This window comes from Prionailurus bengalensis, chromosome A2 (genome assembly GCF_016509475.1).
Source record: "Prionailurus bengalensis isolate Pbe53 chromosome A2, Fcat_Pben_1.1_paternal_pri, whole genome shotgun sequence".
In the NCBI taxonomy this organism is placed as follows: domain Eukaryota; kingdom Metazoa; phylum Chordata; class Mammalia; order Carnivora; family Felidae; genus Prionailurus; species Prionailurus bengalensis.
In genome coordinates, this window is record NC_057348.1 from 121256856 (window position 1) to 121270346 (window position 13491).

Below are 13491 nucleotides of genomic sequence, written 5' to 3' on the forward strand. Positions count from 1 at the left end.
TAGTGGTATTTTAATTATTTGGAGCAAACACATCTTTGTTCTAGTTACCAGGTTGTATTGTTTGAGTGGTCTGCCTTTAACGTTTTTCCCATAAGCCCTGTTACTTTTAGTGTATGATTTTGTAGACAGCAAGGACCATCAAAAATGTGTATACTATATTATAGCTGAAGTATCTGGATGATAACTTCCTGCAAACCTATAAGAAAAAGACAAAACAGAAAATTTGGCAAAAGTTACCAGTCAATTCGGGGAAAAAAAGAGCCCCAAGTGTCAGTAAACATCCAGATGTAAGTTGGTGTACTTACTTGGTGGATAGCTCTGTAAGAGCTCTGTGCTGTCTACATCCTACAACTCCGTAATTCCACTCCTGAGACCAGGCCTCCGGGGAGTCTGTCAGTGAAAGAATGTATACATACACTGCAATATGCTTATGTTAATGGAATATTATACACAACAAAAATGTAAAAACCAGAGCCTTATTAGCAGTTGTAAATCTCAGGTTGAAAAACACAGTTAGAAAAAGCATACTTGACGGTAGCATTTATATAAAATTTGGAACACAGAAACAATACTATATGTTGTTTTGGAATATGTACTTATGTAGTGATAGGTTAAGAAAATGTCCAAGAATGAGAAACGCCAAATTCAGAGTAATGGTTTCCTGCTGGAGTTGGGAGAAGGGATTATAATATTTCAAATAACATGGGTTGATAGCAATTTACATGAGAAGGACCCTGGGTTTTAAATGATTAATTTCTCAGTATGAGCCGAAATTACATGGCTGTAAAATAAGAAGTGCCCATTTTAAATCACATAGGTACCGTGAATTGTTAATTCACGTGGAGTATTTTGTTCAGTGCTTCATTTAAAGGGGTATTCCAGTAGACTAGGGGACTGCTGGAGCCAAGTAAGTAGGATAGAAAGCAGGCTGAAAACCATGTCAGAAGCCAATTGGGGCAAGGTTATTTAGACAGCAGAAGTCTTAGTGGCAACAGAAATTAGTGGTTGAAAGAATATTATATGGATGAAATACTTTATCTTTTTTCCGTTCAGTTTTGTCCATTATTTTTACTTACCAAATTATCCTGTCAGGATATGAGAGTGATAAATACTAATTTTGCCTGTAAGCGTATTTACCAAGCCTGCTAGCTTCGTGGCGTGTGCCAATTTGACACATCAGTGGGAGTGTTGAGCAGTTTGAATTCTGCTTGGGTAACTTCCTAGCTGCTGGGCAAGTTACTTAGCCTTATCGAAGGCTTTACCATTTATCACAGTGAAAAAGAACTTTCTGCAGTGATGAAAATGTTTTGTATCTGTGCTAATAGAGGGGCAAATAGCCACGTGGCTTTTGAGTGCTTGAAATGTGGTCGTACGACTGAGGAATTGCATTTTCCTTTTATTTAATTGTAATGCATTTAAATAGCCACATGTGGCTTGTGGCTACTGCATTGAACAATGCAGATTACAGTGAGGATAATTATATGCACCCTAGTATTTAACTTCCAATAAAATCATGAAATACTTTATAAATGCCAAGTGGATGATGGTATATTTACTTGTGTATGTGTATGTATTGTGTAGGGTGGGATAGAATTAAAATAAGTATTCAATACTCACATATAAAGATAGTCTTTTAAAAGGTGATTCAGGGGCACCTGGGTGGCTCAGTCGGTTGAGTGTCCGACTTTGGCTCAGGTCATGATCTCACAGTTCATGAGTTGGAGCCCCGTGTCGGGCTCTGTGCTTACAGCCCAGAACCTGGAGCCTACTTCAGCCTGCTCCCTCTCTTTGCCCATTCCCCGCTTGCGCGCTCGCGCTCGTGCTCGCGCTCGCGCTCTCTCTCTCTCTCTCTCTCTGAAAAATGGATAAACACTGAATAAAAGATTTGAGAGGTGATGCAGTATTGTCCAGAATTAGAATTTAAAAGCTGCTTTTGATTACATTGATCGGTGGCATGAACAGAATAATACTTGGGTGAATGAATGACTATTTTGGAGAGAGAAATATCTGTCCAGATTTGTCACTTAATTTTGAATACTGGTAAAGTAGTGGTTCTTCAGATTTGCTTTTGGTGTAATGGTTGTTCTATTTAAACTTTAAAGTACTTTATAGTATAATTTTGCAAAGATTATTTCCTTAACTTCTTTGAGTAATCAGAATGTGGGGTGCCTGGCTGGGTCAATTGGAAGAGCATGCCTCTCCTGATCTCTGGATCATGAGTTTGAGCCCCACGTTGTGTGTAGGGATTACTTTAAAAAAAAATCAATAAACTTAAAAGATAAGTAAATAATCAAAATGTAGTAAACAGATCCTTATCTTTTACTTAGATATGCCAAATATGGTCATTTAAAATACTGATTTTTTTTCCTGAAAAGATACATTAAAGTCAAGAAGTAAGAATTTTTTATTACAGCTGTCATGATATAAATAAGCATAAGTGTTTCAGCTTTTCTGGTTTTGTTCTTTTCTAGCTGCATAGATGAATGGTTTGAAGTAAATAGATCTTGCCCGGAGCACCCTTCAGACTAAGCATCAGCTTCCTGTTTTATAGGTAATTCTCCCTTTTTCTGTTCTAACTGGCTTTTTAATTGTTACCTGAGTTATACATTCTCTGCCACCATTTTTATTCATTTATTGAAGCGTGTGTGTGTGCGTGCGTGTGTGTATGTATCCCAGACATTGTGTTTGGCTGCTATATAGAAAACTCACGTGAAAAGATATGTAGAAAACAACTTTGCTGATTCCTGAAAAGAGTCATACATTGAGTAACTTCCCCATTCTTGGTACTTTAAAATACATTGGCTTGTTTAATTTTAGTTTAGTGCTTAAACCCAGGAACTCTATGGCCGATATATTACTTCATACATGTACTACATATTAGTGCACATTACCCCATTTTACCCCTGAAAACCTCAAGGCCTAAGTATTTAATTTCATGACTTTAAGAAGCAATATGCATAATAGTCAAAGGTCCTGTATTTAGCAAACAAAATCAAATTCTGTACTCTTATCCCTCACTTAACAAGTATATTCTTAGGTAATGCAATATATTGTAATTCTAATCATAATAATTAATTAGCATTTATGTTGCATTATGTGCCAGGCATTGTTCCAAGCATTTTACATCTATTAATAACTCATCTAATTGTTGGAACAACCCTTTGAACTCAGGACTCTTGCTATTCCCATCATATAGATGAGGAAACAGTTAAAGAGAGGTTAAGAAACCTGACCCGTCAAGCCTAATTCCTCGGTAGAACTGGGATTTGAACCTAGGCATATTATCTCCAAAGGTTGTGTTCTTAGCTATTTTGCTGCTATTAGGTAGGAGCGTTTTCTTCAAAAAGTTGCATCATGCATTCATTCATTCAGTTCAATCTTTCACCTTAGTATCCTCAGCATATAATAAAGTGCCTGTCCGTACAGTAGGAGGAAAAAAGAAAAAAAATTGAATTTTAAACCAAATACAGAATTTGTTTTGGTCTGCTGATTTAGCTTATTCATTATTCTGCATTATCTAAAAATGTTCAGTGAATTGAATGATAACCTCACTTGACTATTGCTTTTTTCCACATTCCGTGAAGTGTGTTCATTTGACTTTGAAAAAAATAGTTAACTTAAATGTTATCTTCATATATGTGAAAAGCTTTTTACGCGAAGACTTGGAGAAATGACATAAAGCATTGGGATTTTACATCAAGGCATAACATGTTAGCGGATCCTGGAATCGTTTCAGGAGTTGGAGCCTCTGTGTTCAGAGGTTTAAGGTAGCAGTCGACAACAGTCTTTCCTGAATGGTTAAGACCAAAGACAGGAAACTGGAGCAGAAAGTTGTTCTTAATGATGATGATTTAATAGCAGATTAGAATATTGACAGGAGATTTGAGGTAACTTAATAGCCACCATAGCAACCAAAGAAAGAACTGCAACATTAATTGAGGCCTCTGTCACAATTACAGTAGGGTATGCGTGTGGAATGTGAAAGCCTTGGTGAACTGTAGGGTACTAGAGGACTGTCAGCTTTTGAGCCTTCTACTGTGAGCTGATTCAGACCACACTTTGACACATTTGAAATATGAATTGGGATAAGATGGCCATGTAAAGAAAGTGTGGCGATAGAGTGATATTTTGAGTATATGTGCATAAATGTTTTTATTTGGCTGTGGAAAGGTTTTTTGAAGAGGAAGATGCTTTGAAATATCCTCAGTGTAACCTTATGTCTGGGCCAATAAACTAAAACTATAGGTAAAACTGTAGCAGCATTTTAAGAGAAGTACTAAAAACCAATGCTAATAAAATGAAAATTTTATCATAGTGTTTTACGTACCAAGGTAGTATGTCTAAATTTTTCACCTGTGGGTAAAATTAGTCTTCTATAGGCAGTAAACTTTTCTGTGTGAGGTTGAATTTTATGATTAAAAATTTTATTTTATAAAAAAGTTTTGGAGCACCTGGGTGGGCTCAGTCAGTTACGCGACCAACTCTTGATTTTAGCTCAGGTCATGATCTCATAGTTCATGAGATTGAATCTGCATCAGGCTCTGCACTGACAGCACAGAGCCTGCTTGGGATTCTCTCTCTCCCTCTCTCTCTGCCCCCCCCCCCACTCACATTCTCTTTCTCTCTCTCTCTCTCTCTCTCTCTCTTTCAAAATAAATAAACTCTAAAAAGTAAATAAAATTTAAAAGTTATTTCATGATCTGATCAGCTAAATTCCTTTAGCATCACAGTGAGTTATGGGGTATAAGGAACATGCGTCTCATCTCATAGTCATTATGCATATTGGTCTTAAACAGCATTTCAGTTTCCTTACCTATGTATTGGTGTTATCTTTTCATTGTTTTTTTTTTTTTCTTTTTGTATATAGAACCTGAGTTTGGTAACAGCTGCCTTAGAAACTTTAGAAATCAATGGAATCTGTCTCTGTGGGTCTTGAGTCATTTTTAAGAATGTATAGACATGGAATGTCTTGATTCTTTTATATTTTTGCTCCTGTTCTAACTGCTCTTATTTGTCAAATGATAAATTCCTCCTATCCCATTTGCTGTCCCAGATTAAACATACGGGTTTTGTTTTTTGTTTTTTTTTTAAGTATTTTTTAAGTTTATTTGTTTCTAGAGAGAGAGAGAAGGGCAGAACAAGAATCCCAAACAGGCTCTGTGCTTAGTGCAGAGCTGGACACAGGGCTTGAACTCATGAACCATGAGAACATGACTTGAGCTGAAACCAAGAGTTGGATGCTCATCCAACTGTGAACCATCCAGGAGCCCCTAAATGTATGGGTTTGAGGAGTATTTCTTGTTAAGACATTAAAAAAAATGTAGCAACACATGCAACATTTCTGATATTTTTTAGCATAAGAATTTAATGGATGGCCCAAAAGAGATACAGGACTGTCTAAGGTTTTGATTAGTCAGGAAAAATCGCTTCTCGGCCTTTTGGCTAAGATCAAGTGTGATTAGTCAGCAAACTGTTTACCATTTTTATTTGGTGATTTTAATTATATGGGGGAAGGTTAATAGGTATGCATAGGTATTGTGTGTGTGTGTGTGTGTGTGTGTGTGTGTGTGTGTGTGTGTGTGTGTGTGTGTTCTGTACTCTGGTCTTAATTGTGGAGGGAAAATGACTGTGATGTGGTAGATATTTTTCATGACTGTTTTAAGCTTTAACTGGTCCTGCTGTGTCCTTTACCTGTTCTTTTGCAGAACATTGATTTCATGAGTTTTCAGAATAGTAAGTAAATGTATGAAAACTTATAGCAACTAAAGCAGTGTTCCTGGGGAAATGGATGTTGTATTTTGATTTGTATTAGTATTATGAACCACTGCTTGAACTTCATGTGTCTGCTTCTCCACAGGTTTTCTTGTGTTTTCAAGATGCTTGAAAAACTGAGAGGAGATGAGGATCTGTCTCTGGAAAAAGAAAAACAAAACTGCAGGCATACTCAGCCAGAGATCTGAGTTCTGTGAGACTTGGTAACGCAGAGATGGACAATCACACGGGAAAAAACCCTGCTGAAGAGAGGGCAGTTGCCACAGAACTCAGTGTACCAAACATGCATATAGAGGACACACAGGGATTTTGAAAATGCTGCACCTCCCTTACTAGTCATCTACATAGGTAATACTGATAAACATTTTGTATTCAGACGCCAAAGTTAACTGATTTAAAAGTTGATTTTATTAAGTTCTCTAGAGCTGCGCAACTAGTTGTGTTTGACTTGTTTTTTTTCTTGTTTGGGGTCACTTTATTTTCCCCTACATGATGTTTCTGTATTCATCTGTTCTTAAACTGAAGACCACATAATGTACTTCTATAAATTAAAGTCTTAAATGTGAAACCAAGAAATGAAATCAAGCAGTAAAACATTTTCTGAATGTAGACCATGATCTCAAGTTCTTCTATTTTTTCTCCTATGAGTAGAAAATAGGCTTCTGCATAGGAGAGCTAAAATATGTTAGTATTTTAAATTCAAGGTTTAACATTATCAGAATGCAGTCCAAAGAGTAAATCAAGTTACATAATTACATTTTAATGAACTAAGGCTAAGGTTGTCTATTGAATTGCAATTTATTACACGTGTTATTTCCTCTTAAGTAAAACTGCTCAGTAGTTAATCAGTAATGAATCATCTTGCAGCAGCTATGCAACTTTTTTAAAAATACAAATTACCAATTTTAAGTGCTGCCAGCTATAATAACTTTGTTTTGACGGGTATTTTTGTTTGTTCTTTTCATGTAATTATTTCATTGTGCTTTGCATCTCCAGACAGTTTTCCCACATTTGGGTAGAATGTTTAGCAGGTTGTAAACTTAGTAACTTATGAAAGGGGTAAAATTTTCTTGAGTGGAACTTGGAATAACTTGAGGGACATTTTATATACTTTTAAAAATCAGAATTTAATTGGGATGCCAGATTTATAGCAATTTGCATCTTTAATTTTCCAGATAATCTGGAAGTTAGTGTTTGATAAATGATTTTTTAAAGCAAATATGAAGATTTTGTTAATTTATAATTTATTAATGTGTTATTACTGTAATTGAAAATGTTATAGATAATAGACTTTTAAATTCAGTCTTGTGTAGAAAGAAATGTATTAAGCAAAATTATGTGAATAAATATTCCCACAAAATACATCTGAATGGTTACAAAATACTGGAAGAGAGCTATCAGGCTACAATAGTGAATGTCTTTTTTTTTTTTTTTTTTAATCTAAAAAGATACCAATAAGTAGATTTCATATTTTCAACATACAGGGAAAATGTTATCAGTGAACATTTAAGCAGTGCACTTTACTTGGTACAATTGAAAGTTGCACAAGTACTGTTTCCTTATTTTACGCTTTCTTTAACGTGTTTAAGTATTTGCTTTTCTATTTAATGCTGCTACTCTTACTCTCAAAATTTTTCCCTATTCTGCTTCTGTTTCATATTTTTTGAAAGGGCACGTACAGGAGCAACTGCTGCTACCCAGAAAAATTGGTGTTTTGGAAACAATTGAAAGAGTTTTTCATTGCTTTCTGTGTGATTCCAGACCAGATAACATTTTCCCTAAAGTTATGCTGTGAAATGCCTTTTGTTATGCTGCAATTGACAAAAGCGTCCCAAACCTCCATTGTGACGGCCGACAGCACGGTTTCATAGGTGCTTTTTAAACCAGTTATGGGAAATACCCTTCCCTCACGGAAAATCTTTCCTTCAATTTTCTTCTGTTACCATGAAATCTTAGTATGAATCCATTTTGTTTCACATTTTTAATTTTGTAAGCTTCCACACATAACACATGTACCCGCTTACCCCAGGAAAGACCTCTTAGAGTATTTTGTGAATGATTCATTTTTTTCCTACTACTGGTATATTGTTATGGTAAGAATTGTTTTGTTGTCTTCCGTTCTTAAAGGCACAGCTTAACTCTAGCTGTGGTAGGGATGCATTAATATTCTTCTGGAAGTTGATTTTCTGATATGTGATTTACTCATTGACTTTTTAATTTTACAGACTTTAGTTCTTTTCCTTCTGTGTCCTGTTCCATATCAGCCTCTCTCGCTCAGCCTCTGACCTACGGTTCTGTGCTGCAGCAGCTACAGCAGAAGAAAGTTCAGTGTTTGTTAGTTCAAGTGCTCCTTGATTATTATATTTGTCTAGAACAGTACTTACTTAAAATCTGTTTATAGCAGCCCTTTTGTGTTAAAATTGATAGAGGTTAGCATTTTTTACTTTAGGTTCAGTCTCCATCAATGACTCCCCAGAAAGAAGAATTTAGGAATTGAAAATGTTTTTATGCCCAGATGCTCTGGTTATTATTCAAAGTCAAAATTGCTACTCTGGAAAATATTATAATATTCTACATAATGTCACTTACAATATTTGTGTATCTGTATGTGGACACTGAATAGTGTAAGTAGGATACAAAAATCACATTAGATATTTAAATATGTTGCTTGAAACTACTGACAACTGAATATTATGGAGACAAAATAAAGATTGAAAACCTAGCTATCAAGTTGGTGATCGATAGCCTTCCAGAATCTTTGTAAATACACGTTTTAAAATGAGATCGCACTTGCGTAAATAGAAAGCAATATGTTCTGAAATTTCACTTTAGTGCCACTCTTCATAATGGGTTTATTGCCAATTTTGACTCGTTTTACTTTGATCTGGCTTTTTGAATTTTGTTATTGTTATTGCCTGAATGTATAAGAGATAGTAAAATTATCCTGTCTTTGGGCTTTTTGCCAGAGAAATTAGCTAAACCTAGTCTTAATCTATGTTTTTCAGATCTGGTTATAAATCTGATATAGATCGTGTTTTAAGAGCAGTGTTTGTGATTGAAATATAAGTAATGAATTCTGTAACTGATTTTTTTGTGGTAGCTGAACAACATTTAAAAGGCCATATTGTTAACTCTTGCATGCTAAATGGGTTTTGGTTTCTTTGTGCAAATCTTCTGTTTCTTTTAAGTGATACACAGTTATTTCTGTTCTCACCACTAAATACTTTATTAGAATGTAGCCCAAACGAAACGCCTGAGGATCACTGTCAGCATATTTTCAATATGTATTTTGGAAAGATTTCAGGTTAACAAATTATTAGTGAAAATGGCAGATTCCTTTTCAAAGTTTATTTTACTTTCCCAATTTGGGTATAGTGAAGTTTAAGGGCAATTATTTAAATTAACATACTATAGCAAGACTAAGAGAAATGTCTTTAAATGAAAAGACAGTAAATTAAATGTAAATATTACCTAATCTTATTTACTAACTTGGAGAGCTGAAGAAGAGAAATTTCCTAAAAGTAAGCTACATTTGAGCAAAGCATGAAACTCTTTAAAAATTCAAGAATAATTGAATTTACCATCTGATTGACATCCCTTTTATGCATTGATAGTAATATCGAAATCATCCTATTTTTTCACAGAGGAGCTTCCATATAAATCAGATGAACTTTGTAAGACTTCATAGAGGTAAATGTTGCGTATTAATTGTGAGTACAGTCTGTGAGCTGCCGGAAATCTTCTAGTTCATTTGGGCCATTTTCTTGCAGTTTGATTTATCCTGAGGTGAACTCAATGCATATTGACAGTGTGTTAAATGTGAAATGTCCCTTGTTCTTGTACAGGTATTTTCTAAGTTAAAAAAAAAAAAAAAATTTTAGCATGCTGATACTTTTATCTCTGACCCCATCACTCCCCCCTTTTTTTGAAGTGCGTAACTTCTGATTTTTTTCTTTACTCTATTGTGAATGACAATAGTTAAATTATGTTTTACTGTTCTATTCCTCTGTATCCAGACCTTTTCATTCTGATACTAAATTGCTACTTGTTTTGTTTTGTTTTGTTTTGTTTTAGAGGAAATTGCTACTTGGTATACTCCTAGTAGTGATTCTTATTCATGAACAGCTGAATAGGTAAAACTTTTGGTAATAATTTACTCAGGCAGTACTTTGAGTGCCATATTCTGGGAATGCTGTGTTGAAGCTGGGAAACTGAATGTTCTTTTTCCGTCACAGAATTCCTGAATTGAATGGGAAATACCTGGTCTTTGAAGTTCAGCTGATTCTCTGGAAAGAACTAAAGGCATTGAAGAAAACCAGATATATTCATATTAAGTTTTAGCTGAAAATGCAGTATGACTAAGGGGAGTTGGTGTATTTTCAGATGTGAAGCCATCATTAATTTTAGACCAACGGCTAACAATAAGATAAATTGTTAGTTTATAGGGAAGCAAAGAGCAGTATGGCATAAACTCACATCTCAGAAATGAAAAATTTCAAAGTAAGATTGCAGTATTTGATTAACCAACATTGTGTTTCCTAGCTCTGCCCTGGACTGTGAGGCCGCTGTCAGGACTTCAAGTCTTAGAATCAGAAGTGACTGATTTCTCCTGTTATTAAATTCTCATGCCTTCCATTTTGATTTGATATGCTGAGATTGACTGATGGTTTATGTTTATAAACTTACAGTCCTGCCTGTACCCTGTTACCAGTGACCCTGGTGCTAGCATCTTGAAAAGGTTATGTTATTAGTCATTAGCATTTTGAGCACGTGTGTGCATAGAATACAGTTAACAGACCCTATAGGGAGATCAAGAGATATTTTGGAATTTGATGATATTGGTCTTTATTACAGAAGTCCATTTCATTTTATTTCTTTCCAATGATTATATGAGTGTCTTTTTTTTTTTTTTAAAGAACATCACAGTAATAGTATTTATTTCCATTGGTTTGTTCATGGTTTCAACAACTCTTCTGTAATACCTCTTAATTTCCTCTATTAGAAAGTATTTTCCTGTTAAATAAGGCATCAAAAGCATCCATCAGAAGAAATCTAGAAAATGTATTAGGAACAACTTGTATTAGTATGTTCTAAACTCAAATGGAACAATTCATGATTGATATTTTAATAAATAAAACTTCCGAATGATCTTGCCAAATTATCCTGTTATTTAGAAGTATAACGTAAGAGAATGCTTTCAAGGAAATTTGTCATATCCACTGTAATGCCTAGAAGTTGACAGTACATTATAATAAAACTGAGAATTACCTGATTGCTGAAAGGTTACCATGAATTAACTGTTGTCACAGTTTCTTTATCTATTTTTGTATACCCGTTAAGTTAAAAATCTACAATAGCTTGAGAAATTATGTAATGGTAATGAACAAAGAAAGGGGTCTTCATTACCTTAACCAGGAGTAAAAATGTACTTTGAAATTTCTACTGTGAAACCTATTTGTAAGTTTTTTAATTGAAATATGATTGTAGTAGAGCTATTAAGTTTTGGGGTGGGGTGGTCAATGTGTAATCATAACTTTAAAAATTTAGACTGTATTTAGTAACATTCCATCATGTTTTTGAAAAGGGAGTAATTGATCTTTTGAAGTACAGGTCTCATGATGTGTAAGAGGTATTGAGCTTTGTAGCAGAGTGGTTAAGAACATGGGTTCTGGGGCCAGACTGCCCAGTTTTGCTATCTTTGTGACATTGGGCAAGATGCTTAACTCCTCTGTGCCTTGCCTTTGCCTATAAAAAGAGGTAAAAACAAACAAACAAACAAAAAAAACTACTGCCTACCTCCAGGTTGTTGTGAGGGTTAATTGGGAAGGTGCACGTATGCAACAGACACACAGCAAGCACTTCATGATGTTAGTGGTGGTTAAAGATGATAAAAATATTTGTGCTTATCTATAAATAAATAACTTGTCATTCTCTTCAGTCACGAGGTGTAGAAGTAATGTCTTAAGCCTTTAGCTGACGCATTTAAGAAACCTCTGTATATAATAGAGGGCATTGTAGATTCTGTTCTTGCTTACAGATTGACTCTTTCAGCAAGTATGCATTAAGCAGACTTGGTTTTATGGACTGTTATGGACCAAGAATACAGAAATCCAAGATAGCTAGCCTCTGAGACCTTAATTAAACTTTAGTGGGTGAAGCAAATAAGTGGGCAAACCTATAATAAGTTGTAATAATTGTTATTATAGACACATACACAAGATGCATATGGTCATTAGACCATAGGTCATGAGACTAGGCAAGAGAATGATTAAGTCTTTAAGAACAAATAGATCATACATAGCTCCAGGGGGTATGGATAAAAGGACTTGTGGAGTGGGAAGTAAGCCTAAGGCAGAAAGCATAGCATACACAAGCAGGACATTCTTGGAGAGTTGCTGTGTCTAGAGAGGTAAGCAGGTGGCAAATCACGAAGGGATATACATCCCAGACTACAATTCAAGGGTTTTAAACAGGAAAAAGACCAATTTACCCATACAGAAGAATGAAACTACAGGCAGAGAGACTTTGTTGGAAAATTTATAGCAGTTCAAGCAAGATAATGAGGGACAAAACCAAAGGAGTGACAATAGGAAAAAGAAAGATGGAGGCACTTACAAGTTTTGAGAGCAAAATGAACTCCACTTTAGTAGTCATTTAGATGTGAGGATGAAGGACAAGACCAGGACAACTCCCGTCTGTCCTTTTGCCACAGCTTGGAGGGTTGACTCTTAAGGACAGAATATTTCCAGTTGGGGAAAGCTGATTATGCCAGAAATACTCCCTGGAGAACCAGAGAGAAAGATTACCAACTCTAACATAAATTAGATCTGAAATAGGAGGCAGAGCCTTGAGAGAGAAGCCAGACAGTTGGCAAGTTGTGAGAAAGCGAGAGAGAGAGAGAAGGTTTAGGAGTGCTCTAGACACAAATGTTGCCAACACTGTTAGGGCAGTAAGTGCATGCGATAAGTAAGGTACACTTTTCTAGTGCAATGACTTCTAGGTCGGTTGAGTTGGGCCTTCTCCCAGCAACTCCCCCCACCCCCATATTCCCCCTTAACATCCAATACCTGTTGGAATAGGGCCATGCTTTCCCAGCTTTGTCTACTGAAGTGCTGAAATGCATTCTGAAGCATTCGTGAGGTTTTCTCTCTGGTTCATTTGTCCCAAACTCTTTTCATTATGCCAGTCTTCTCAGACATTCACAACAGAAGTAAGCTATTGTTGGAAGTAGAGTATTCCAGAAGACGCTTATTGGTTCCTGGAAGGCTATGGGTTGCCCGTGGGTGCACTATGATTATCTTTGTTTAGCAGACAGAGAAAGATGACTGATAAGCTTATATTTAGTTCCTGGAGAAGCAGCAGAAACCTTGGGGCATCCTTGTATTATATTAGGTCAAGGACTCCCCCACAGATTCCCTAGTCTAATACAACATATCTGTAGGAACACCAGACTTTCACAGGTTTCTCCAAATTGGTTCAAAGATACACCTGTAGATAACTTGGAACTTCCTAGACCAGGAATTCCTACAAAGCAAGATCTGTGAGAATCGTAGAAACTTAACACCTTAGAGGGAGTTGTCCTAAAATGTAAAAAATAAAAAAAATTAAAAACATAAGTATTACTGCATGATTTAAGATTTGATTTCTCACATAAAATGAAAATAATTTTTCTGCAATATCATACTGATGCTGTAATTATAAGAACATTCCGCCATATAG

At 35.5% G+C, this 13491-nt stretch overlaps 1 protein-coding gene across 1 annotated transcript in view; it reads left to right on the plus strand.

Annotated features, from left to right (window-relative positions):
- Positions 1 to 11065, plus strand: part of ZNRF2 (zinc and ring finger 2) — a 103910-nt gene extending 92845 nt beyond the window's left edge. Inside the window, exons 4-5 of the mRNA XM_043589185.1 lie at positions 2472 to 2551; positions 5858 to 11065. Coding sequence (XP_043445120.1) covers positions 2472 to 2529 — 58 coding nt within the window. The 3' untranslated portion in view covers positions 2530 to 2551; positions 5858 to 11065. The remainder of the gene's footprint in view (positions 1 to 2471; positions 2552 to 5857) is intronic.
- Positions 11066 to 13491: the final 2426 nt, after the last annotated feature.